At 39.7% G+C, this 26718-nt stretch overlaps 1 protein-coding gene across 2 annotated transcripts in view; it reads right to left on the bottom strand.

Annotated features, from left to right (window-relative positions):
• Nucleotides 1–26228, bottom strand: part of Rab3 (RAS oncogene family member Rab3) — a 36278-nt gene extending 10050 nt beyond the window's left edge. The window contains exons 1-3 of one of the 2 annotated variants that reach the window (XM_019043086.2): nt 25953–26228; nt 6327–6551; nt 1856–1974 (exon numbers count right to left, since the gene is read on the bottom strand). In XM_019043086.2, the coding sequence (XP_018898631.1) occupies nt 1856–1974; nt 6327–6551; nt 25953–25955 (347 nt within the window). In that variant the 5' untranslated portion in view covers nt 25956–26228. Of the gene's footprint in view, nt 1–1855; nt 1975–6326; nt 6552–19394; nt 19641–25952 lie in introns of those variants that run through there. The other variant, XM_019043087.2, reaches the window with a different exon arrangement.
• Nucleotides 26229–26718: the final 490 nt, after the last annotated feature.

The raw sequence follows: 26718 nt of genomic DNA, 5'->3' as shown, positions 1-26718 counted from the left end.
ATATTCGTATGCGGCACACTACTTTGTATTTTGTACTTGTTTTGCATGAACATTAAGAAGGACAGGTTTGATAATTTGCGTGACTGATTTTGGTTCGGATCATGAGGTGCTATCGAATCCACGATTGAACATTATACCAAAAAATTTCGGGCGAATATTCAAATAGTGATGTTAAAAAAACTACGCTCCGAAATATGCTGATTGACGACTAAAGCTTGGCACAATTTCTCAGATTTTATATTAATTCTGCCTGAAAATTGATTGAATAATCAATGTTCCAATGTTCCTGGTATGTTCCGTAGTTTGGGCTAAAATCAGACAGGTTTATGGTTAAAACTGATAAATTCCCTCGCAATTTGTGCCTGAAAAGGACGCGCAAAATTACAGCAGTTCCTTATCAAGAAGTTCATGAAACTCATTAAACCTTAATGAGGGTTTTGCATGGCTCAGGGATTTGCGATTTAAGTACCTTCCCTTATAAAAAATTTCGCGGCAAACACGATGGTGCCACATATTTTCTCTGAAATGAACTCCCAAGCTCCAAAAAAAATCTCAAAGTTGAGGCCATAATGGAGGGAATCATTGCTCAAGCTACGTTGAGAGTCCACCCCTATATTCAATCAATCTCATTATCCACATGACAGGGAGAAAATCAGGGTGGCATGCAACGTAATAAAGAAATGAAAGATTAACACTTTCAGTGAAATGTTTCATGAAATTTCACGAGGTTGTGAAATATTTCTTATTTTTCAGAGGCTAGAGTATGCAACCTGCACTCAAGCACACAAGAATAGAAGAAAGTCACAATTTTTACATTTTGCGAAACATGAAGAGGAATTTCTGTTTTTCAATTTCTTTCATTTTCTATAATTTCAAGAAATATTTCAGGTAAAATTTCAAGATTTTACTTTTCATGAAATTTTGCCACCCTGGAGGAAAAGCATCAGCAGCGTTGCTATTTTTTGGGGGGCTGGAAACCTGGAACCAGAGCAACCCTACAATCAATTGATCTAAACATGTGCGAGTTTGACTGGATATAGAGGTGGAATTTGAGCGTAGCGAGGGGGATCACTTCTACTAACTAGCAACCTCAACTTTGAAAGGCTTTTTTAAGCTTAGGAGTTCACCTCGTAACAAAACTAGTGGTACCATCGTGCTTCTCGCAATATCTTGCACACTAATGTGCTTAAATCCCAGACGCATTCAAAAATTCCATTTAATCGTCAAATAGAGGTACGGTCATATCGATGCACAGGACTAATACTAATGATGTGCATACAGGGATGCTCTATCCATATTTTTGGACTTTGAAGATAAAAAATAATGCATTGTGTAATAGTATTTTGCTAATTTTTCGCCCTACGTGACCCACTAGCATGATGTTATTGCTGTTTTAAATGTTTTTAAACTCTGATGCCATGAGTACCTTCTTTCTTTTAAGATGCATTTGTCTTCGCCCCTCTGGTGTAAGGGCGCAGCTCCATTTCCGCATTAGCCCCAGAAAGCATGGGTTTGTATGTGAGACAAGGCTCACGTGGAAATTAAGATACGCCTTTACGCCAGAAATGTCTGCCTTGCTAAAGAAGAACGCCGTATGAGCCTTCAGGCGTTGCTAAATTTCCTCTAGCAAATTACTAATTTTCAGGAAATTTTTTGAATATTTGTCTGCCGATTTCTCATATAATTTTGTTTGTAATTTGATCTAAAGTATCTGAAAATTTCAAGGAAAAATATTCACAATTTCCCTCAAAAACAAACATTTTATCGAAAGAAATCATGCAACTCTCGAATGTTCATACGGCGTTTTTCCTTAGAACGGCAGATGTGTAGTGAGGCAGTTTGGAAGAGTACTCACCAATCTTGAACGCTATTGAATGATTCTTCATTCGTGATATCATACATGAGGATGAAGCCCATAGCGCCTCTATAGTACGCTGTCGTGATTGTCCGGTATCGCTCTTGACCTGCTGTGTCCTGGAAAATCGAGAATATATTTTGAGAATTTAGATTCAACCTACTGTATCTAAGATTCACTAATTTTGTAATTAATGTCAACCAATGTCAGTGGCGTGACCAATCCGCACAGGTCTGTCATCGCGAATCTTTTTGAAATCCACTTCTCTCCACCCAACCATGCCCGGCCTTCACCGGTTGCTCTCATAAAATGTATATACCATTTAAATAACTTTGAAATGTGCATCATGCAATTTTCAAGCGGGATCTTGGCTGACATACAGTGATAATGAATGCCAAAATGGGAATTTTGGGAGGTTTCAGGTTAGAAAGCGGCGTGTTCGGGTGTTGCGCATCACCCTGATCAACACGAAATTATGACTCGAGGTACTCAAGTGTCTAATTCATGAGGTAGGACTATAAAATCGAATGTACCCACCTCTCTTTTTTTTACACGGAGTGATAATGGGTGCTGAAATAGGCATTTTGGCCGTTTTGAGGTTAGAAAATTGCGTGCTTTGGTGTTGCGCACCACTCTAATCGACACGAAATTTTGACTAAATGCACTTAAGTGCCCAATTTATGAGGTAGGACAACAATATCGGATGTACCCTTCTTACTTTTTCACACGGAATGATAATGGGTGCCGAAATGGGCAATTTCGGCGTTTTGAGGTTAGAAAATTGCGTGCTTGGGTGTTGCGCACCACTCTGATCGACACGAAATTTTGACTAAATGCACTTAAGTGCCTAATTTATGAAGTAGGACTATAATATCAGATGTATCTCTTCTTATTTTTTCACACGGAGTGATAATGGGTGCCGAAATGAGCAATTTCGGCGTTTTGAGGTTAGAAAATTGCGTGCTTTGGTGTTGCGCACCACTCTGATCGACACGAAATTTTGACTAAATGCACTTGAGTGCCTAATCCATGAAGTAGGACTATAATATCGGATGTATCTCTTCTTATTTTTTCACACGGAGTGATAATGGGTGCCGAAATGGGCAATTTCGGCGTTTTGAGGTTAGAAAATTGCGTGCTTGGGTGTTGCGCACCACTCTGATCGACTCGAAATTTTGACTCAAGGTACTTCAGTGGATCACTTAAGAGGTGAGACGATAAAACCGGATATTTCTCTCTACATTTCTCCACGCCTAGTCATCAAAGGAGGCTAATGGTGGCATTTAGGCCGTTTTGAGGTTAGAAAATTGCGTTTTTAAGTATGGCGCACCACTCCGACCCGGTATGCTCTCATAAAATGTATATACCATTTAAATTTCCCGCCCCCAAAACACCCAGCACTACATCACAGCGTACACTGAAAAAAATGTATGCACTCACGCTTCATGAATTATGGGTCGGGGCCACACGCGGACTGTGAAAAATTTGATGCCGACCTATGAATAGAGCAGAGAGATAGAGTCTATTTTAGTATGAACAAAGATTACATATAAAGAGTATGTACTCTGAGTCCATACCGTATGAACGGTAAGTTCATACACATGTTTTTCCATACACGACATGTTTAATTGTTGACGGCACATCTCTGCTCTAGTCGTGAAAGCCAGACCGCATGTGCGAGCAGTTCACACCTTCGATTTTCCAAGCAGTATGGACTCTCACGACATAACCATTTTTTTCAGTGTAGTAGACTTTCGAAACTCGTCCTCGGGAATGGGCGTCCTGTGTAGATTAGTGTCGCTGAAAATTATGTTCTTTAAAATGCAAACTCGGAACTGCCGCAACTCAAGTTTTGTCGGATATTTTTCAGTGTTGAATTCTCTGAAAATGTTTGTAGAATACAGCAAAAACGCAAAGATTGCATTTTATCGAAGCGAATTTGGCAACGTTTGAATGTTTATGTGATTTTCTTCCCTAGAGCGGCAGATTTCCTCTTGGTCCGTAGAGACTAAGGTCGCGGTGGGATTCAGCTGAGATGTTGTGCGGCATATTAATTTGAACGACACTCGGCAAAAAGGATTCATTTAGGAGGTCTTTGAAAACAACGTATAGTTTATTTCAATGGTTCGGTAAATGCGCGGTTTCAAAACTATGCCTGGGTAGGTTTTTTCTGGGCTGCACTGAGTAAATTTGTACCATTTTCAGCCATGTTTTAGCGGCTCTGGTGCTTGCACTAGAGCTGCTATTCCGGACGGTCCCAGCTGGGGAGTATCATTGGACCATGTTACATTGGAGAGACCGCGCGTTGGTTGATGGGAATCGGCGCCATTTTCTGCTGTTTAGGGGGGACTGATTTTATTTTAATTGATATCTTTTTCCTGTGAGCGAATGCTATGTTGTGTAGTGTATTTTTGGAATCATGGTGATACTGTCAATAATTCAAAACGGGTCTGTGCTTCAATCTCGCACTGGGAAAAATGTACTTTACGTTTAAAATTTGAAAATTCAAATCTATAAGTTTTCGCGCTTTTTTCGAAGAATGCCGTGGTTGGAGCTTCCTAGTCATACTACTCGACATCAGCTGATAGCAAACAAAGGTTACCAAGGAAACCGTAAACGCGTAACAACTACCTACCGTCGCCAGAGCCGCTTTCCGACGCGAATGCGTTGGAGCTTCCTGCTTGTTTAACCTTTAAATGTGTTTGTTGTGGGTCAAACACGTAATCACGCAATCATGAAGAACAAAGGAGAGCACTACTGAAATAGAAAAGGTCCTTTTCATATGAATACAAATCCGTTGATTTTTAATAATTTAAACAATTTTAAAGTCTTTTGAGTGGATATTGACAGTATTACGAGGAACGGAGGATTTATCCGAGAATAATCTCCACGCAGAAGTTGCTAAGGTCTATCCTCTCAAAACTACTTATTAATCGAGGTTACCTGTCTCAAAAAATTGTTTTACGCAAATTTACGAAACTTGCCGTCTTGAACTTAGGAAACAAGCAGAAGTCCATATCCAAGAATACTACTGTACGCGCACGTGTGGGTAGTTTTGCCTACTTATCAAATTGAAGGGAAACGCCGCTATGTGTTGTATAGCGAGGCTTCGGATGAGCAACAAAAAATGAATTGCCTACTCCAGCACTTCAAAATGATGGAATCCTTGAAGTTTGATTAATATTTGTCTGATTAAATTTTGAGGGGAAACAAAGTTGAAGAAGAAACTTCTAACTCCGGTTAAAGATAAAGAAGACAGAAAGAAGGAGGAATATCTCACTGTATTATCAGCAGCAAGTCGATACTTCCAATTAATGAGCGAACTCTATCCGGACTGTTCTTGCATATTGATTCCGTCTCTTCGTAAAATGTAATTAAATTGTCTTTTTAATAATATTTACGTGTTGCCTTTGTATCTTGAATTTAACTTCTTTATTCAACTTTTAGCTCCATAAATTGAAATCCTACTAATAATTGTGATTCTATCTTTCTACTTTGCGGAACCTATAGTTTTGCATAGTTTGAAATCGGCAAAACTTGTTCGGCCTCTACTTGTTTCTCCCAGTCAAACGAAAAGGATTGGGCCTGATTTGCGTAGACATGACTGAAACGCCCCTAGCAAAACCATTTTTTTCGTGTTTTACGTAAGCAAAACTATTTTCCACTGAAAATAAAAACTTTTGCTGCACGGAAAAAACGAGTTTAGGGCTGGGACCTGCGCGGATGGTCCCAGCCCTAACCGGGTGGGTAAAATTGCTTTACCTCATACCCCATAGGGGCAGACCTGGCGCGGGTGGAGCCCAAACCTACCTGCTTCAAGCTTCAGCCCTACTTGGTAAGGGCTGGACCCTGTCCAGGTAGGGCTAGGCCCTACCCGCGCAGGGCCTGCCCCTGTGGGGTATGATGTGAAGCAATTCTAGGACCTAGCCCTAATCTCATTTTTTCCGTGTCACCGCAATCACACGCTGAATGTGGGAGCTGAATGTGGCTTGAATGTGGAAGTCATCGGCCCGATGCTGAATTTTGCGCGTGACGCGCAAAATTCAGCAACGATTCTCAGCAACCATAGGACCAATTTTGAATTTGTCTGAACAATTCGAGTAGATTTAATACGCATCTGGATGAACATAACTCGAATTTGCTAAATTTCAGCCGTTGGGCGATGACTGTTGACTTCCACATTCAGCTGCTAAATTCAGCGTCTGAGTGCGGCATGTGGGGCTAAACCAGTTCAGCGTGGAATCGGGTTTACAGACATTTACATTTATTCTGACGTCACCATGACGAATCGGTCGGTCGAGATGACGTCAAACGCTGCCAATTTTGTTGAGTTCAACAACGCTCCAAATGTGTCTTCGCAAATGACCCCCATGGGATGAGCTCCGTCCTCCGGTCTCCCTGAAATTGAATCATTACCACGACGGTTTAATGAGAAAATATAATTCAAGTGATTTATTTTACGTATACGTACCCATATTTGTAATTTAACTCTTTTGTCGTGTCGAAAGACTGTTTTAACTTTGAAGTCAATACCAACTGTGGAAACAAATGCAGATGTGAACGAGTCGTCGGCGTACCGGAATAGAAAAGACGTTTTTCCAACGCTACTGTTGCCAATAATTAACAATTTGAACATGTAGTCGAAATTTTGGTCTGCCGCGTCCTTCTGCCATTTTGGCTCCTGTCCACCCGCCATCTGAAACACACAAAAAAAAACATGATTGTAAAAAAAGCCAGCTAAATTATAGGTCAGTTAATATCATTCGAATGGTATCGATAGCCAGAGTGTGAGATGGCGTAACTCCATTCTGCCGTGCTAAGGAAAAACGCCGTATGAACCGTCAGGCGTTGCCAAATTTCCTTTGATAAAACACGGATTTCCTGATAAACTTATGAATATTTTTCTGCCAACTAATTAGATGATTTTGTTTACAATTTCATCTAAAGTTCCTGAAAATTTCAAGGAAATATATTCATAACATTCTTAAAAAATAAATATTTTAACGGAGGAAATGTGGCAACTCTTAATTTTATTAAAATTCATTCTTTAATTCATTAAAATGTGGCTTTAATTTCCGCCAAATTATGATAAAATCGAGAAAACTTTCTCAAATTTTAGTTTAAACTCATAGACTCAAGTTATGCTTTGCGCATTGTATCAACACATATTCGTGAACCTAAAAAAACGATGGTCGCACCATCTGCATGGAAAAATGCATGACTCCCTTCCTCCAAAAATGCACCCTCCGCATGCAGTCAACATGGAAATATTTTGTGTGCCCTAGTACCAACTCTGCAAGTGAATGCTACTTTCGACTCGACATGTGCATGCTAACTCGTCACCTTTTTCATTACTTTTTCTCCTGTTCGACCTGCGTGCAGCAATGATACGACTGCACGTTGCCTTTTCTGTGAAAATTCGCACTTCGACGATCAAGTGAAAAATCTTGCGGGAATACGGCCCACTTTGGCAACTCTGATGGTGATAAGGCCCGCGCGGCGGGGCTATTATCCTGTCAGTTGCCCTTGGTATTTACGTGAGCCAAAATATTGACTCCTCCGGAAGTTTATTTTACCACGATCGTAGTTTTAATGGCACCTTTACTCGTTAAACGCAAAAGAAAAAAATAACAAGCGAACACACGGAATATTGCAACAAGAAATGTTGGATGACTGATCTATGTGACAAATTTATTTTTAAAACAATGCAAGTACTAATAAAGTAAAATTTGAGCTCTTCACTATTACATGGTGCAATTCCGCGAACATGTATATTGGTTTGCGACGTTGTCATACTTCATTTTTTAAATCGAAAGCTACTCAACGGCAATTCTTAAAAACTGATGTGATTTTATTCACCCTGTGTAAAGAAGCTTCCGCGAGGACTTCAAGGAATGTCAATTTATTCTCTACTATTTTTTACTATTAATATTATTTTTTTTAAACAAATTTTATGTCAATAAAGTAACTATATGTACTACGAGGATGTGTCTTTTATCTATCTACATGATTAAAATAAACTAAATAAAGATACAATAAGAATACCAAGGGGAACAAAACAGAAACTGAGTCATTTAAACACCGTGAACAAGATACATGGTTTCGGACTTACGCCATCGTATTGCTCTGTTCATCGATGTATGGACGGAGTAAAGGGGTGTTTTTTTTCTTTTAAAAAGAAAAAAAAGCCCCTCGCACTCTCACGTGCTTTACTCGAATTCAAGGAAAATAAGGCTTTCATTTTGTTGGGAATTCGAATTGAAAGGGCAAAAAAAGTTAATTGCAAGTACTCCTGGGCGAAAGTAATTCGCTATAACGCAACACTTTATGGACAAAAAAAAACGAAAATGGGTTTGCCAGGGCATCGATGAATGGCGGCAATTTTCATAACCACTGTGCGGGTATTATAATAACGGCGTTATAGCGCCAACCGTCGGTAGGAACACAATTACTGCGCTGGCTAACGCTAAAAGTGATTAATATTAAATCTCGCCCGAGGGGTAATTTATGACACGTTTGGCGATACAGAGCTTTTCGATCCGTATCTAAAAGTTATGGTTTCACTGCATTTTTTCCAGTTTATTATCACTGGACTAGGTTGATATGACGTAACATATAGTGGGCGAAATTCCACAATTAGTCTTAGGTGCAAAATCAGGTCCCTCTAATGAGATAGGTGTGCCTACGTTGTCGCGATATGATTTCTGTGTACTATGAATGGTATAACGAGTGTTTACAGGAAATTTTATTTATTACGTACTACACTAATTTTCGGTGCTGAGTTGTTAAATCAAATCTATTCAAATCTTTAATTTTTAGTTATTATTTTTCTGTTAGTGCGATGAAATTGACGCAGTAGTCCTGCACTGAAAAAAATAGTTTCGTTCATAGGGCTCCTGCACTTTCTTTGTCACAGTTACAGAAGTTTCCGTTATGAAGGCAGAGTATACTCTGTGCTCACGACCAAAGTTATGTTCTCACAATGGAAAAGTTCTGTAATCATATCAAAGAAAGTGCAGGAGCCCTGTGAACAGAGGGTTCTGTTATCAGCACCGAATATTCGTTTGCGTAGGAAAATGACACGGAAAAAAGACACACAAACAATGGGTAATAAAGGCTAAAAAGTTTGAACTTTAAAGGACCGGGATCTATTCCTATACAGCGCGGAAAACAACACATAAATATGTAAAACCTAGGACCTCAGTCACTTTTTAGTATCTCAGTGATACGCTCAGGAAACCCGCACTACCTTTTGTAGAAAAAAAGTATGGGATAAAGAGAGAATGAGAGGTTACTGTTGGAGCATATATGTTACCCGTCATTATTGCGAAAAAAGCGACGCAGAGAAAATGCAAAGAACAAAACAGGACACAAAAAAAGAGGAAGTGGTTGGTATAATTACGTAGTCTGATGGGAAGGCCACAAGGCGATTTTCAGGTACCCGTTCCTGCGGTAATTGCATGGTGGTAAGCTGAAGCACCGAACTCACTCAAGGATCAGTACTCACTTACTCACTTCCCACGACCGCTACATGGGAGTATAAAACAGACGGTTCGCAATGCACCTGGCAAAGGCCCAAACAGATCCATGGTTTTTACCGCGGTGCCTCGTTTCCAGATTTCTTGGCATCCCTGAATTCCGACTTCGTATCGATGTGCAAAAAAATGTCAAAAACTGCCGCATTTTTTGGAACTATATTGGATTTTTTTTCGGAGGGGGGAGGGTGAGGGTCAAGGCTGATCCTCCTCCTCCTCCTTTGAGTCTACCTCACCGAAAAAATATGATAGATTTTACCATACTAACACAGTGATCCGAGGATGATAATAAACACCAGACTCTAAGGTGGCCTTTACCATATTTGGTGAGCAGAGTTCTATTAAATACTACTACAATAATTCTAGTTATTTTCACTAAATAGTAGCACTACTGTGTAAGAAAATCGAGAAAAATATGATGTTACCATACTTCTTTTTTCAATACTGGCCTCTTCATGAAAATGCGAGAGATTTGGCCAAAAAAGTGCGTGAAATTTAAACAATTATAATTTTTAATCGATTTTTTTAATAGGAGCCAAGACTGAGAAAAAATGCCCGTTGAGCTAGAATGTCCAACTGCGAGTTCCTAACCCCCCCCCCCCCCCCCCAGGAAAAAAAGTTTTCTTAAATCCAGCCGTGAATGCCCAATGAAAAGGCGGACTACCACGTGTTTGCTATTGTAAGAGTTTTTGAGATGCAGTTGAAAAGGAAATATCGATTTGTTTCCTGAATATGGGAATTTAAAGCTCATGGTAAACTGAACAATCTGCTGAGATTTCTCTCGATACTCTTTAAAAGTTGCATTCCTCTGCCGTGTTGAGTGAGATTCAAAGGAAGCAGTAAAGAGCTCGATTTTCGACAAACATAAAGAACTGATATCCATCCAATTGGCCTCAGTGATAATTAATTGTCAAAGCCTTGGACTTCTCTGCCCCTCTCAGAGTTTGCCCTGTCACAGACGCAAATCCATTTAAGAATTAAACGAGGTTGACCGGATCCAACGATTTTATGACACAAGAGGGGTTTGAGGAAACTGGGAGCTCAAATCGAGTTCTCAGCCCTGCTATGATGATTTTGAACACGAGAGACTAAAATCTCAACGAAATTCATGGCCTTTTTACGATCGTCACGAAGTTGTGACGTCATGACTCAAGCCTCTCATCTTTAAAAAGGATCCCACGCTGATTGCAAATGGGAGCTTATCTCATGAATTGATTTCTTCCCATTGGTGACGAGCTGTAAGGTCTAGAGATAGTGTATCAATGTTTTTTTCTCGTGAGAGGGCTGATGAAAACTTTCTTGTGCCTTTTGACCAAAAGAGCGCTTGTTTAGTCCGTTTATTTGATGTCATTTGAGTTTCATCACCAGAAATCAATCAAAAAGCGCCTTTCTTATATATGCAACATGTACAATTTTACCTATCGACGGCGCGACGTCCGCAATTACATATCTCGTTTGCGGTGTCTGAAAATCTCCGCCTCTATGTTATTTTTTTAAAGGAGAACAAATTGACATCGTTCCTTGAAGTGAATGCAGAACTTTCTTCGCATAGAGAAGAAAAACCACGACAGTTTCAGAGAATTGCCGTTGAGTAGTTTTACGTTTAAAAATAAAGTATGACAGGAAGTCTACGACGTCGCAAACCAAGTTATGTGATTGCCCACTTACACCGTCGATATGCAACTTATACAATTTTACGCACGTTGAGAGTGAATACCTGCATCCAAGCAATACCATTAAGATAGCCAAAGCTCCTTCAAAATTCCTGTACGGAGAGCGGAAATCCAGTGAACGTTAATAGTTGCGTGCAGGCGTTCCCAGTTCTAAAGTCAGAGCGCCTTCAATTTTTTTGTATGCAAAACAGACATCAATCGAGCATGAATAGTGGCATCAGGCGTTACCATTAGATAGCCAGAGCGCTTTCAATTTCTAGCATGCAAGATAACCCAGTCAAGATGCAGTTCCAATTTTCCCAAAGGAGAAAACAAACCTCCTTCAAGGCAATTCAAAGGGGAACCAATTGAATCATCCGAACACTTTCCAAGAGTATTTTGGGTACTCATCAATAAGTTCATAAAGGGCGATTGATTCCATTAATATTCTACTCGGGCGCTACCAGGTCCATTTCCTCAAAGCTCAATGGAGATGTTGCATGTGTGAGGGATTTGCGATTTGACTATCAATTCACACGTAAAAGTTCGCGAGAAACACGATAGTGCCACTGGTTTTCTCTGAAATCAACTACCAAACTCAAAAAAGCTCTCAAGTTGAGGCCAAAATGGAGGAGATATCCCACCCTACCCTGAGAGTCCACGTCTACATCAAGATAAACTCTCCATGCAAAGATAGGGAGCAAATACATTAGCAGTGTTGCCGTGTTTCCAATTTTAGAGTCCCCTAATAAAGTGGCAGCCCTGTCAATGTATTTGCTCTCTACCTTTGCATGGAGAGTTTGTCTTGATGTAGAGGTACTCTCAGGATAGCGTGGGATATCCCCTCCATTTTGGCCTCAACTTGAGAGCTTTTTTTGAGCTTGGGAGTTGATTTCAGAGAAAACCAGTGGCACCATCGTGTTTCTCACGAACTTTTACATAAAAATCAACAGTCAAATCGCAAATTCCTTACACATGCAACATCTCCATTGGACTATTTCTGTCAAACGGAACTATGTGCATTATGACGTGAGCCCTGTTATGCACACATTCTTATGGGTCTCAGGCTCATGTCTCAATCCACATAGTTCCGTTTGATAGAAATACGTTCAAATTTCAGAGTAACTGCGCTCTTCGGGTAGCTCGGCCGAGTAGTCGCTGCGTCTATCGCGGCGAGAAAGTAAGCCATCCGGGGCGGACCAGATTGGCCTTGATTGAAGACCCGTTTTCAAGAGCGTGAATAATACAAAGGACGCTGGAAAAAATCAATTGCGACCGACGACATGGAGACAAAAAGACCCGTTATTCAAAGACTCTCAAATTGGATTAGAGGGATCGATCCGCGGCGCGGGTCGCAGTTCGTAGGTGCTAGGTCAAGAGCTATGCCTTTTATCCGACGACTTGCATGCTGGCGCTCCCGCTAAGGGAGGTAAACAAACTTTGTGATCCACCCACCCCCGCCGCACTGCGAAAACCGTAGGCTGTTGCTAACTTCACACTTCGAGACTTATGAAACTTTCGTGTCACTTTGAATGCCTGTCATCGGGAGCTATGTTTAAAATATGACAGGGTTTATTAATACCCCCGCGGAGAGAAAAAAGAGTGCGGAGGAGCCTTTGCTGCCGGGCTGAGGAAAACTTCCGTATGAGCCTTTGGATTTTGCCAAATCTTGTTCGATGAACAACGAATATTTTGGGAGACTGACTCACGTCGTAAAGATCTCGATACACGATCAAATTCCCGAACAAATTGCCATCGAGGTGTCGGGAGTCATCAGTCTTAAAATCGTCATTTTGCTTGATATTAAAATTAAAAACACGGCTGAAATGTTTCGTAAGGTAGAAAATTATGAATGCTGGCACTCCATTTTGATCTAAATTTGTCGGCCCAACCAATTTTAATCAAAGCGGACTGTCGCATGATGACCATTAGTCATTAACTGGTCTACTATGATCAGAAATGGTTTGGAATTAGATCATGTATCGAGACCTTTCCTTTTGACTCGCTCCATTTGTCGTTTCCCACACGAAGGAACGTAATTTCATTCCAAGGTAGCGAAATTGGCTCAAACAATTCAAGCTTTTACAAAAATGTGCCTGTACCAATTTTAGTCCAACATTTTTCTGATTATTGTGTAAGATCTGGGGAGTATCGGTAAAATTTTCAGTTAAAATTTCCTAAGATTCTTTTGGTCAAAATGCAATTGGCGACGGGAAATTTGGCAAAACTGAAATGTGATTACGTTCTTTCGTGAGAAGAACGACACATTGTGTGGCAGGCACTCTGTTTTGGGCTAAAACATAGTGTACAATAGAGCCGTAAAGTTCTGGAGCGCCGATATAGCTCTTTTCCGAAGCTGTTTTGTCCAACGCTTTTTAGACGATTGTGCGACGAGTGATGAAGCCGAATGCGCGGGGTCCAAACTCCGAGCTTTCTTTAGAAAATATAGGTTTAAAGTTCATTTTAAAAAAAGCTGGGAGTTCCGTGCATTTTTAATTTTGTTATGACTTTGGTCGACAAAATTTGCCAAAATTCGTGAAAATAATTACCGCCTTAAAGTAATAAATCCCGAAAAACACACGCAGGCTATTATTCTTGTATAAGCCGCAGCGTTGAAAAACGCCGTTGAGTTCCTACATCTGGGGAACAAGAGGCTTTAGGAGTGCACCGTTCAAGGATTGACTTCAGTGGCCAGTATATTGAGACCCTAATAATTGTACTCTATGGCTGTAAGTCGGAAAGAAAATACACGACACTTACGCGGTTTTCACGCCCTTGATTGACTCTAGGGTTTGAACCTGATCAAACCCTTGAAGTCACCAGAGAGTCAATCCTAATGTAATTTGCACCACGACACCAATCAGTCATCATTCGGCGAATAATATCTGATTTTTTGCTCGTCAATCATCATCAGTCAAAAAATAGCGTTGACCTTTTAACTTCGAAAGTTTTGCATCACACTAAAGCATTGCTTAGACTGTAAGTGCAGGTTCTCTGAGGTATATTTCATTGGTGTGATTACATGAGATATCACTGATTTCTATCCTTACACAGTGGTTCATTCCCTCAAAACCTCATTCTCATTGAAATTCTCTGACTCGGTTAAATTATGTTTCAAATACGAAACCCTATTGGACTGATCACACCTGTGTCTAAATTTTATTTCACGATGTGAATTTTCTTTCAGAAATAGTGACTAAGCGACCCGTCGCGTTTATTTGAACTACTTAGGTAAATTTGGCGTATAAAATGATTCGCCAGAGACATGTAGGGCCGGAGTTCTTTTGGGAAAATCGTGCGTCAGAATTTGAAATCGGTTTAGAGGGTCTTCAGATGTGAAGAAATAATAAAAATATAAATAAGTGCGCGCAACATGAGGCGATTGAGAAAATTTGCTCTTCCCATTCAAGTCACATCATAATGGGCGCGCAAGATACGTAAACTATCCTTCACGTGATAGTCATAAATGTTTTATTGTCTATTTACGGCGTATCGCTAGTTTACACTCATGTGTTTCATACTCACTTGATCTGTTTATAACTTTCACCAAATTACTGATCTTCTGAAATGAAAACGATCGAGTTTCATATATTGACTATATCAAAACAGCACACTGAGGAAGAAGAGTTTCCAAAAAGTTGGGGGTTTTTCGGGGTGTAAAAACGTCCCTCTTTGAGAATTCAATTTTCCGGAAAATTGACCGGTACTGAGGAAGAAATGAAAACTAGTTCTTGCAAGAAAAAAAATGAGGTCATTTTGGTAAGTATTTGATGGCAAAAATTATGACAAAAGTGGAAAAAATTTCGGGAAAGTTCACAATTCAACTCGTAAATGAGATATGAGTATGTATACCTAACACCGCTCAAACAACACCCTAATCATTTATCCTGGCCGTACAAATGACTTCATCTGTATTTTTCCTATCGAACTAATGCAAAGTACTGTTTGTTTAACATCGGCTGTGTTAAGAGTCGATTTTCAAACTCTCACTCATGTCCATTACTCTAGTCGTGTCAGTGTGAAGACAAAATATACCTGTGACGGTTTGCTTTATTTTATGACTTGCCTGGTGACCTTCCTCTTCATGACTAAGATTATTATATCTGCACGTAAAGGATGCCATTATCTCAGATGACTAACCTCATTAATAAACGATGAAAATAAATTGAAATGCTCCACGTTTTCCGTTTTTTTATGCATTCAATTGACCAGTAGACGAGGTACTTTAGGTACTCTGATATACATGTATCTTAATCAAAATTCCATTTAAAACACGATTCAAGCAACGGAAATTACTGAAATGAAATCTTTACCGAATTAATAAAGTTATTTTGGATAAATTCAAACTTCCTGCTCATGGAAAAAACAATAATCTGCTTGAGCTAAATGGCACTCAGAAAGTTACGACCGTGCCAGTCTCTGAGATGGCTTTACGCAAAATCCTTGTTAAAAAACATGTATCAGAATGCTTAAATTATTTTCTTGTCTATACCATTATTGTGTAATTTGAGAAAGTAATAACCGACTCCGTCTTTGGTCATCATTTTTGCTACAGTAACGCGAATTATTTTTGAAGAGAACCGATAAGTTTTGAATAAACTTAGAATCATGTGATCTGGGGGTGCGGTTGGATGTAACTGTCTCCGTCCCGCTCATCCCCAACCCAATGAAAAGAATCGATTTCCTTGGTATGAATGGACCCAGCAGACTGGAAAGCTTCACCGATTGGTCGCTTGCAGTACGGCTGAATAGTTTTGAAAGTTCTCCTAACTTTGAATGATTTCGGTTTCATAATCAAGTCTTTTTGAATAGAGGCACGGATAGAAAAGGGTGATGTCCATGGTTCGATTCGTAAGGATTTTGTTCCACTTTGAAGGGGCACGGATACCAAAGAAATTGACGTATTTCTGCCAAACGGAACTATGTGCATTAAGACATGAGCCCTGAGACTCATAAGAATAAACGATAACAGGGCTCACGTCATAATGCACCTAAATTTGTTCAGCAGAAATTCGTCCAAATGACGCAGCCGCATAGATCGCCACTGCCCGTATTAAACATCTTACTTCTTTCATTTGGCCCGATGGATATCAGTTGCTTTTCTCCTTTTGTTTGTCTAGAAATATATAGCTTCGAAGTTTCTTCCCAGAGGCGAGCTTTTATAGTGTTTAGGAAAAACCATATACAGGGTGATACAAAAGTCCTGAGCCACCAGCACCCCTGTAACTTTGGATTTAATTTAGATGGAGACTCTTAATTTTGTGTGTGCTCTTAGAAAAAAGAGTACTACTTTTTGAACCCCCCCCCCCCCCCCTGCAAATTAAGGGAATTACCCTGCAGGGGCAAGAACCCTGGAAACTCGAGGCTCTGTGGGAATTGGGGGAATTATGGATCATACTGACGTTTCAGACACTCTGACGTTGCCAATTCTCTAATGATAAAAGTAGATTGTTTTACTTTAAGAAGTAAATTCACGTTTTTCTCTGATTTTTTTCATAGAATTTTAGTCAAAAATTAGTTTAAGGAAGAATGGGAGGGAAACAATAGAGAGAAGCGAGAGAGGAAGAGGCAAAAAGTAGAAAGATGAAAAGGAAGAAAAAGAGGAAGAAGAGAAGGCAATAGTCCTCTCCTCCAAAAGTAGAAAGAAACAAGGAAGAGCCAGAAAAGAGGCAAGAAACAGCGGGGAAGAATTATAATTAGAGGACGCAGAAGAAAAAATACGGTAATAGAGAGAAAAGAGGAAGTAGGAGAATAAGGAAAAAGAAGAAGAGGAAGAAACGATAAGGAGAAAGGAGGGAACAAGAAATAAGAGGGGATTGAAGAAAATGAGGGGGAAATTGAACACAGGAGAAGAATGAGAAAATCGAGGAAAAGAAGATGGAGCGGGTACAGATCGGAGTGAGGAGGGAGAAGAAGAAAACGAAAAAAAGCACATATGTATGCATTATACAGGAAATTCAATAGCACATATACGTTGTTTCCGGAGTGAGCCGAAAATATTGGTTCCTTATTGCTAAAATGTAGTCCAAATCTCGGTTAAACGCTTCTACAATCATTATCAATCTAGTTACAAACTTGCGCTGTAGCTTGGTGCTTTCGATCATGATATGAATGGCTCGGTTCTTGCCCGCAGAACCTTGTAGCTATGTTTTTTACTCAGCAAATGCTAAATGCCGATCAATCATATTTCATCCAATGTCGATTGATTCCTCCCTTCAACTCCGTCAGTATATCTCTCCTCATACCCTCCCCTCGCCTGCTACACCGTCAAAACCGACGGAACTTTCAAAAGTTTGCAAGTAACGTCTCGGCCGTATACTGCAATCTAGACGATTGGCTCATACCGTTACCGCTCTGACGTAAGGGCGTATCTCCGTTTCCACGTGAACCCTGATTTACATGCGAATCCATGCTTTCTGGGGTTCATGCCGAAATCGTACACCCTTACGTCAGAGGAGCGATGATACGGGTCACATACCGCGAAAGAAATCAGGTGCTTCATATCATTTAATGGAAAGTGAGGGTTCAAATTTTCACACGATCAGGAAATTATTTTAAATTCAATGTGAATCTAGAGAGAATTCACAACCGCGAATATAGTTTCTTATGTAATTTCATTGTTTTTCAGATCAAAACAAAGAAAAAAAAACTGTGATTCCTGAACCAAATTTTAATCTACTCATTGAATAACTTCCTCTTAACCTTAAATTGCACTACAGCCCGTCATTTGGCTTCGGTCTAATTTCGGTCTGCACTCTGGTTCAATTTTAAAAATGAAAATTCTAGTATTCTTTTTTGAGGAATCTGCCAATTTTGTCTACACATGGATTTATGTACCATGCGAGCGAGAAACTCATTCAAGGAGAGTTCTTTACCCACACCAAACTCTCCTTAAATGGGTTTCTCGTTCGCATAGTAAATAAATCAATCCTTAAAAACAATGACTGATTCCTCAAAAAATTACTGCAATTATTATCAATCAACAGCCAAGAAAATGTCGCGTTATAAATAAACTGATAAAAACGCAGATGCCCGTTATTATAAAAATGCTGGGCACTAAAGTTTTTTTCGCAAGGCGAATTACTCGTATTACGAGACTTTGCCAAAACTTTCAATGACAACCCTTTATCACAAATGTTTGTTCATTTTTGTCCAACTCAGCCCCAGGGATTTATGGTTTTCTTTTGGCACCATCAACTGAGAAAGACATTTGTTGTAAGATGTGTGTTGCGCAAGTGCCGAAATGTGAGTTCCGATTGACATAACGTAAGCTTTGGAACTTTTAAGGCTACTTGAATGCATGATGACTGTAGAGAGATATAAAAGTTTATACTCATTGGCTCTTTGGTTATATTTTCTCTGAGTTCATTGCTTCTGGTGTTCGTAGAAATTAATAAACAATTAAAAAAAGCTCATAAACATCCTTTCCTCTTTGTACCCTTGTTTTGAATTTGGCAATTTTCTGAAAAGTTTACGTATTTTCTCAAAATACAACAAATTTATATGATCATGAAACTGATTAAAAAGCCGTCCCAGATTTTTACAACTTTTAAAGTCTTGAATAACAGAGTTTGAGAAATCTTTTTTGGGCACGTTTTTGAGTAATTATCTCATGCTCTTTTTGTTTATTTTATCTAATTTTTTATTATTTATTTCCTCCATGTACGAATCCGAAAATCGGTCATATATTCTTCCTGAACCTCGTATTATTGAATTTCAATTTCTAAGTAGCTGTATTTTTTATGAGGGCAGAACAATTTAATTTATGATTTTATGTGTAGCTATGCAAATTTTTCCAGTATCCAAAAATAATTTACCTCAAAAATAAATAAAGTTAAACAACACAGAGGCAAATAATCCGAACTCAAGAAAAACAAAATCAAATCACTGCTAATCTCTACCTCGTCGACTCGCATTTAATTGATTGAGTATATCACTCCCCGAGAGACCTATTTACTTTGTAAATTAATAATCCTACCCACACAACATGAGTGAAGTGTGGTCTCGAAAGCCTGGCTAAAATCGAATCCCAATCACGAAATGAGCTCCGGAAAGCCACTCTGAGAAAACGAGCGACTTTCCACGCAAAAATAAACGAAATGAAAACAAGGGGAGCAGTAGGTGGAAACTTTGTAACTGGGTGGCACGAGCATGTATCATTTTATGGCACGGAGCCTAGGAACAACGTAATATTCACTCTACGGTGTATAACTTGCGAAAGTTCATGACTAAAGCTCCATGAGCCCGAGAGACAAAATGTTGAAATCAGTCCAAATTTGCGCTTGTGTGAGCGAGCAAATTTACGATCTCCGATTCCAGGGAGAAGGAATCGCGCCCATTCGGACGACTTACCTCGGTGGTGCGAAAGAGTCAGGTGAAACGCAGAGCACAGGACACAGGTCACAACCGGAGAACGACGGTCAAAAACGCACGGTAATAGGGTGTAATTAAACGAGGAATTCCAGCGATTTGGGGAGGAAAAACGGAAACATCATAGGCAACATTTGAAACGAGAGAAGGGTTGTAAGATAAGATTGGGAAAGTATGGCGGACGGGCCGCAGCGCAGTCTGCCGGGAGAGGGCGGGAAGCAGCTGGAAATGTATTGATTTCCATCGAGCACTCCTCTGACCCACTAGCCGCGCGCAGTCAGCGCCCAGTGTGCTTCAATTTCCCGTATGAAACAAACGGAAAATTATAGCTCCTCTAGGTTATTTTTTCCCGCTCGCCATGCGAGGTTTTCCCCGAAATTGCCTCGGCTTCTGGATGTACTCCTCTTTATTGCATTCATTCTATTGGGAAATTGAAGTTGCATTCTCTTCCTCTTGACTTTGCGATGAACTGGAAACAATTGGACGTACTTATGCCGGAAAGAACTACACTGGAAAAAAAAACAACACAAATTGGATCTAGAGTCCAGACTCTTAAAAACATCGACAAGAAAAAATACTCTTGATTCAATCAGATTTAAGCTTAAATCAAGAACCAAGTCTCTTAATTGGAGCGGATTTCCTTTTGATTTAAGCTTAAATCTGATTGAATCAAGATTCCTTTTTCTTGTCAATGTTTTCAAGAGTCTGGACTCGGCGTCAACCAATATGTCTGGCTATGTGTCTAACTTTATAATTTACGAGGCTCCCGAAATAGCCATACGCCTTTACGTCAAATGAGCGACAAAAAGAGAGGGAGAGGAGAAATGAACACTTTTCAGCTTTTACAGCATTTGGTAAACATTAGGGGCTGACACCCCTCCCCACCAAACATTTTAAAAAAATAAAACTTAAATTAGAATGTAAAGGTTTCTGCACCTTCTACAGACCAAAAAATAAAATCGAAGAGAATTGCGATCTCCTCTTTGCCTGTCTTCGTAAACACGACCGTGACACGCAATTCACTGATGAAGTCATATCAACTTAAATTTTTTAAAATAAAAACCTTCTGTACGGCAATTCAATTCATCACTCGCCAATGTGGTATAAATTGACCGTAATGGGTAATTAATTAATACGTATGAAATAAAATGGAGAGAACACAATGATTGAATTGAGCTGAGTACATCAATCAGATCAGATATTTCTATCTATGATTTTCGAGGCAAGTTAATTTTGAAAGCGTATGACATATTATGCTTGGGATAAAAACACATTATTATTCATATTTATTCCATCGCGGTTCAAATAAATGGAACACTCGCGGAGAACTGTATTACCTACTTCCATCAATGATATGTCAAATTGTCAACTCCAACCCCTCCTCTTCACTGCAAAATGCTTTGTGACGGGACTGCTGCACGCTCTCCTCAACCATTTGCATACAATTAGAAAGGAAAAGTATTGGCAGTTCAAACAAACTACGATTAAAATAGCTAAATAAAATAGTATAATGGACATTGAAGGCAATATCCACTCCTCGGGTGATTGAAAGTAAAATTTATTGTCTTGGATTTTGGTTTCCATACGAGAGATTCTGCAAGAGAGGTGGCAGTACACCCCCTCCCCCTTTTTTTGGACAAAAATCATGATTTTTCGTACTTTCGCTCTCAATTTTAGCAATTTCTAGCATGTAATCATGAACCACCTGGCAGGCTCGCCAGCCTTTGCAATATAAGTTCGCCTTGAATGGCGCGCAAAAAATTAAGAAAATTAGACGTACGTACATATAAGTCGCTTTACAGCACTCTCTCAAGCTCTACGACTCCTAACCTCCACTGCTCTCTTTCAAACCACAAATCTTGGGGCATTGAGCACCTTAACATTTTCGCTTCAATCCCCTCCCTCCAACCTTTCTTTGGGCGCCCTCCGCGTCTTCTCCCAGGAGGAACCCAATCAAGGACCTTCTTCGGCAACCTGTCTCCTGCCATTCTCTGGACATGACCATATCAAATTAGACGTGCAGAGTATATAATAAGAGCCCCAATGTTTGAATGATTGTATGCGTTAATGCGGATAGACTTTTTTCGCGAGCATGCATTTTTTCAAAGTTTCATAATAAACGGAACCGTTAAAACGACATCCAGAAATAGTTTTAGTGTACAAAATGTCTCCACGGGGACTCAAGTCTCCTCATCGGACGATAGTCCCTGGCCTAGCTGTTAACTACATAGACATGACCGTTGAACTTTGTTGCGAAAAAGTTTTACAAATTTGAAAGAAAAACTGATGATCCTAGCCCACGAAAACAAGACCGCGCGTATTTATATAGATGTTGAGTGTTTACTGGAAAAACAGGGGTCGTTGACTCTATCCTAAATCTGTTGATCAGGCCTCGAGCACAGCTGTTCAAATCAATCTGCTTCATTTTAGGGCATGCCATTTCATGCTTTGCCAAATTACCGCAATAATCGAAAATCGTTATGCTCAAGTTTGGAATATGCCTTTTTTCCCGCATAATCATCGTAATTAGTGTGATCAAGTATTTTCAGGAAAAAAACGTAGGTTGGATGGCCACGTTAATCATGTTGAGTCAATCGTTATGGAAAACATAATTTATCGCCAATTTTTTCGGCACTAATTACCAGTTAACACTTATATTGACACGATATCTTCTGATTCTTCTATTTTTCATCCACTTTCTGCAAGGTGCTTCTGGTTTTTTCTCCCTTTCTTTCTTTACTATCCTCACTCAGAGGCGCAAAAAACGCACCGTCACTTTTGAGAAAAGAAATAGCTGCTTGATTAATTTTCATCCGAAATATCATTTTCTGATTGGTTCAAATGTTTTTGAGGTCATTAACACCTAAAGATGGCCTTATGAAAAGAAGTATTGACTGTTGTTGGTACCGAACTTTACATAGAGAAGTGAACTTGGCAAGAACTGAGGTACCGTGAAACATGTTTCTCAAAAAAAAAAAAATTGCGCACATTAAGCCTACTGTAACATACGATTCCAATATTGATAATATGAGAACTTAGAATCTGTAGTCTGCATTAGGATTTTTATTCTATTATATCACCATACCTACTAAAAATTAGTATTTTTGTACCAAGTCAAGTTCAATAAATCGAGCTGTTTTTATTACTTTGCTTTTGAAGAATGGAAAATTTATGACGATCATATGTAAATCAATAATTTCTCACATGTAAGTGGAAAATGAAAACATATCCTATTTTTTCCGTATTAAACGTACGCATTTTAAGAAACAATTAGATGTACAAATTTTCTGTGGTGTATATAATTTTTATCTCGTCCGGTGACCTGGTTGTATATCGGGGACATTTCATTGATTACATATGGTTGATGCTCCGCACCATCATCATCATTTATGGGTGGACTTTGATTCCTGCAAAAACACTCAACTTACGGACTTTCAACCGACCGCAACTAACAAAATTTGGGACCGAAAATTTACACAGTATCCGGGTTGCTGAAGTTTAGCAAACCGAAGCGTTCGATTGCCTAAATATTAAATTCCTGTTTCGGTGATTGAGCTACACAGAATATTTTATGTTCCTTATGCTTACAAAACTTCAGGGAGAGAATTAGGGCGATCTTCAGGTTAATTTTTACTCTTCTTTTGAACATACATGATCTTCTGAGAGCACATAGCAAATACCCGCCGATAAATGTCAATCTCTAGAGACTTGAACTTCTCTTCCCCGTTTCATTTCTTCAATCATCCGTATTCCCTTTTTATGCGGATTCGATCAGGGATGAATAATTTCAATGTTTGCCTGGCTCCTACTGCTCCTCGGATAGTTTATTTATTCGCTTGACATTTACAAAACAGAGCTAACTGGAAAAGAGACGCCGGCTTAAACATACAATTCCTTAGAATCCTGATTGAAGAGTCAATACGGGGTGATGCAGACTACCCAAACCAAGCTTTTTTTTTAGGTCGAACGAGGTCGCTTCCTACGAAAACAATTATACGGAATCGACCTTAAAAAATACAAATTCCATCATCACGAGGCCCCCTCAGGCTCTATTTTTGTGGTAAAAGAGGGGTCTTGATTTTAAAAATCGAAGTTCCTGGCTAATTTTGAAATTATTTCATTGGAAGAAGGTAAGTGAACTTTTAATCTCAATCAACATAAAAAAGTCCAAAATCAGCCCATCCTTGTCCATGATACTAACCTAAAGATTGAACACAGAGCCCTACCCCCCGCCCCCCTCACTACACACTCAGATAATACCAGATCGTTAAAGTAATATATAGAGGCTTTGGGATCGATTCTGAAAAATCGGGGTCTGACGATCTCGAAGCCCCTTGGGACTTCACCGATGATGAAGCACAGGAGTAAGTTAAATTGAAAATTCAAACATTTTAGGCTCCCTCAATATCACGGATCTGGGTGTTTCCTTGCAGTTTTTAAAACCACCTAGTGTGACACACACGAAAAAGAAAAAAAAGAGAAAAAAAGAGAAAAAGAAAAAAGAAAAGAAAAGAAAAAGAAATCTCATTAGTGTAGCCTCGTAGGCCACGAGACCATCAAATTCGGACTCTCTGACGATGACTGTTGAATCTAACAAGTTTTTCCACGGCCTTTGCTTAAGATTGACCTGGTATATTATGGTGGAAAGCATCGTCTCTTTATTTTACCTAGTATTTTGGTGTGAAGAGGCTCGATTTTGTACTTTTTGATAACTGCAAATTAGATTAGAAAGTTTCTGTAATTTATGATTTTGATAATATTTCGAAAATTATATCTTTGACTTCTAAATTTAGGACCCCCCTTCAATCTCATCCCGTCCAAGGTTGCCAGGTTTTGCCATTAAAATGAGATATTTTACGTGGGTTTGAATTAGTGCTGATTTTTCAGCACACTCTAGCAACAATGCCCCGTCTCCAAAAAGCCGGGAGGATTAAGGATGATGAATTTCGAATTCCGTGGAATGATTCTCTCATCGTTCCCGCAAGCAAAAGGGCAACGTTGCTAATGTATTTACTCCCTATCTGTACTCGGAGAGTTTGACCGGATATGGAGGAGGACTCTCGTCGTACGTAGGCAATCCCCTCCATTACGGGCTCAACTTTGAGAGCTTTTATTGATTTCGGGAGTTTGTTTTAGAGAAAAGCTATGACATCATTGTATTTCTAGTGAAAGTGTACAAGAGTATAGCTACGTCAATTTCAAATCACCGTCCAAGAGATCCATTAAAGTTGCACCTGGTCAGTGCCGACTCTGGAAAGTTGGCAACATTGACGTTTTTCTCCCGATTACACCAAAAAAGCAGCCAAATTAAGGATATCGTTGGAAAAATAGCCTAAGTCAACGAAAGATCACATCGGGGAACAAATCAATTTCAATCGAGTTTTAGGACATATACACGCCTGTATCGTTTGAATATCTTCCAGTTGTGTCAACCCCATCTCTGCCTACGTTTTTAGGTTTAAAATCGGGAATCGTCACCTTCCGAAAATGCTCAACGACGAGTCTACCGGCTCAGGAACTTCAAAGCTCATTTAGTGAATATTCTCATTGTTAAACGTTTTTGAGAGTCATGATTCCTGGTTTAAAACTTAAACGGCATGTACATATTTTATTTCGACTAAAAACACAAGGAAACGGGGTACCAAGCCGTAAAAACAATAAATATAAAGCCTGAAGCGTTTCGGGGGTGGACTCCTTTTGGTTTCTAACAAATGGGGGTCTCGGAATCTTGATTTTCATAACTTTGTAGTATTTTTTGTTTCTTGGTTGATGAGGGGGTTGAAACCACCCCGAAACGTCTCAGGCTTTGTATCTGTTGTTTTTTAGCCTTAGTTACCCGTTTTCTTGTGTTTTTTAGTTGAATTATTCGGGCTATTTGCGTGTATTATATTCATATTATTTTGATTGTAACTGGAAGAAATTCAAAAATACTATGACAATGATGATGCTTGGTATATTTACCGGTGAGAGCTTTCTTTGACAATGCCTACTTAGTTGATTTCATCAACGAACACCGAAAAAAAGTGAAGTTGATTTAACATTCTGGATGTGAAAAAAGTGTGCGAGAACTTATAAAATGCTGAATTACCCGCCACAACCGTTAGTTTTACATCTTAGCGATGCTAAAGTAACTACTCTAGCGGGTACTGTAGCATTTTATAAGTTCCCGCACACTATTTTTTACATCCAGAATGTTAAATGAGGGGCTTGGAGGACAAGGCGCATAAGTGCAGTTTTCGCTACATCGAGAAATACGTGTTTAAGGTTCCGAAATTACACGGGTCTTTAAGGCGGAAAGAAAGTTCAAACTGACTTTTCAATGATCAAAAATTGGATTTTGGCAGCTAATTTTTTGCAGAATATGCATGAAGACTAGTTTCAATCGAAATCATCAATAACTCAATTTTTAAAAAAAAAAAAAAAAAAAAAAAAAAAAAAAAAAAAAACTGCACTTATGCGCTTTGTCCTACAGGCCTCTCAAATCAACTTCACTTTTTTCGGTGCATTTTAATAAAAATAAGTACATATAATTCCGCTAACCATTTTAGACGACAAGCAGACCTCTCGTCCGAGAAAGCCGGTTCCTCGGCGCTTTTCACTGCCTCTAAAACCCGACGAAATTCAAGTGGCGAAAAGGCGAAAGTGGCCTCGCACGAGAGATCCCTCAACGGAGAGGTGCAAAAATCACGTCCATGTCGTTGTTCGGAACCGGAAATGCAGGACACGCGGCGGGGCTCAACAGGACTTCACCAGGGGGCACCAAGGGGGGGCATAGTAGCGGCGCGCACCAGAGACTGTGCCCCGCGACCACGTCGCCCGTCCTCGCGATATTCCTGTTAGCTCAGCTGTTATCACCACTTTCCGTCGCGTCAGTGTTGCTTTCCCCGACGCCGAAGTCCGCCGTTGCCTTGTCGTCCGGAAACGCTACTCATTCTGCCGTGCTAAGGAAGAACGCCGTATGAAAATCCGAGAGTTGCCAGATTTCCTTCGATAAAATGTTTATTTTTGAGAAATATTTTGAATATTTTTCCTTGACATTTTTAGACGTCTTGGATCTAATTACAAACAAAATTATCTGAGAAATTGGTAGACAAACAATCAAAAGTTTTCCTGAAAATTAGCGATTTGCCAGGGGAAATTTGGAAACGCCTGAAGGCTCATACGGCGTTTTTCCTTAGCACGGCAGCATTGGAAGTGGAAATCCCCGGGTTTCCGTGCGATCTGGCAGCGTGGCTGGCTTCCGCCTGCTATGCCGCACGCTTCCATCACTTGCATTAGCGGAATATGCCCCGTGTTCGATGAAATC

This window comes from Bemisia tabaci, chromosome 4, assembly GCF_918797505.1.
Source record: "Bemisia tabaci chromosome 4, PGI_BMITA_v3".
In the NCBI taxonomy this organism is placed as follows: domain Eukaryota; kingdom Metazoa; phylum Arthropoda; class Insecta; order Hemiptera; family Aleyrodidae; genus Bemisia; species Bemisia tabaci.
Note: the sequence above shows the minus strand (reverse complement) of the source record. Positions and strands in the feature narration are given on the sequence as shown.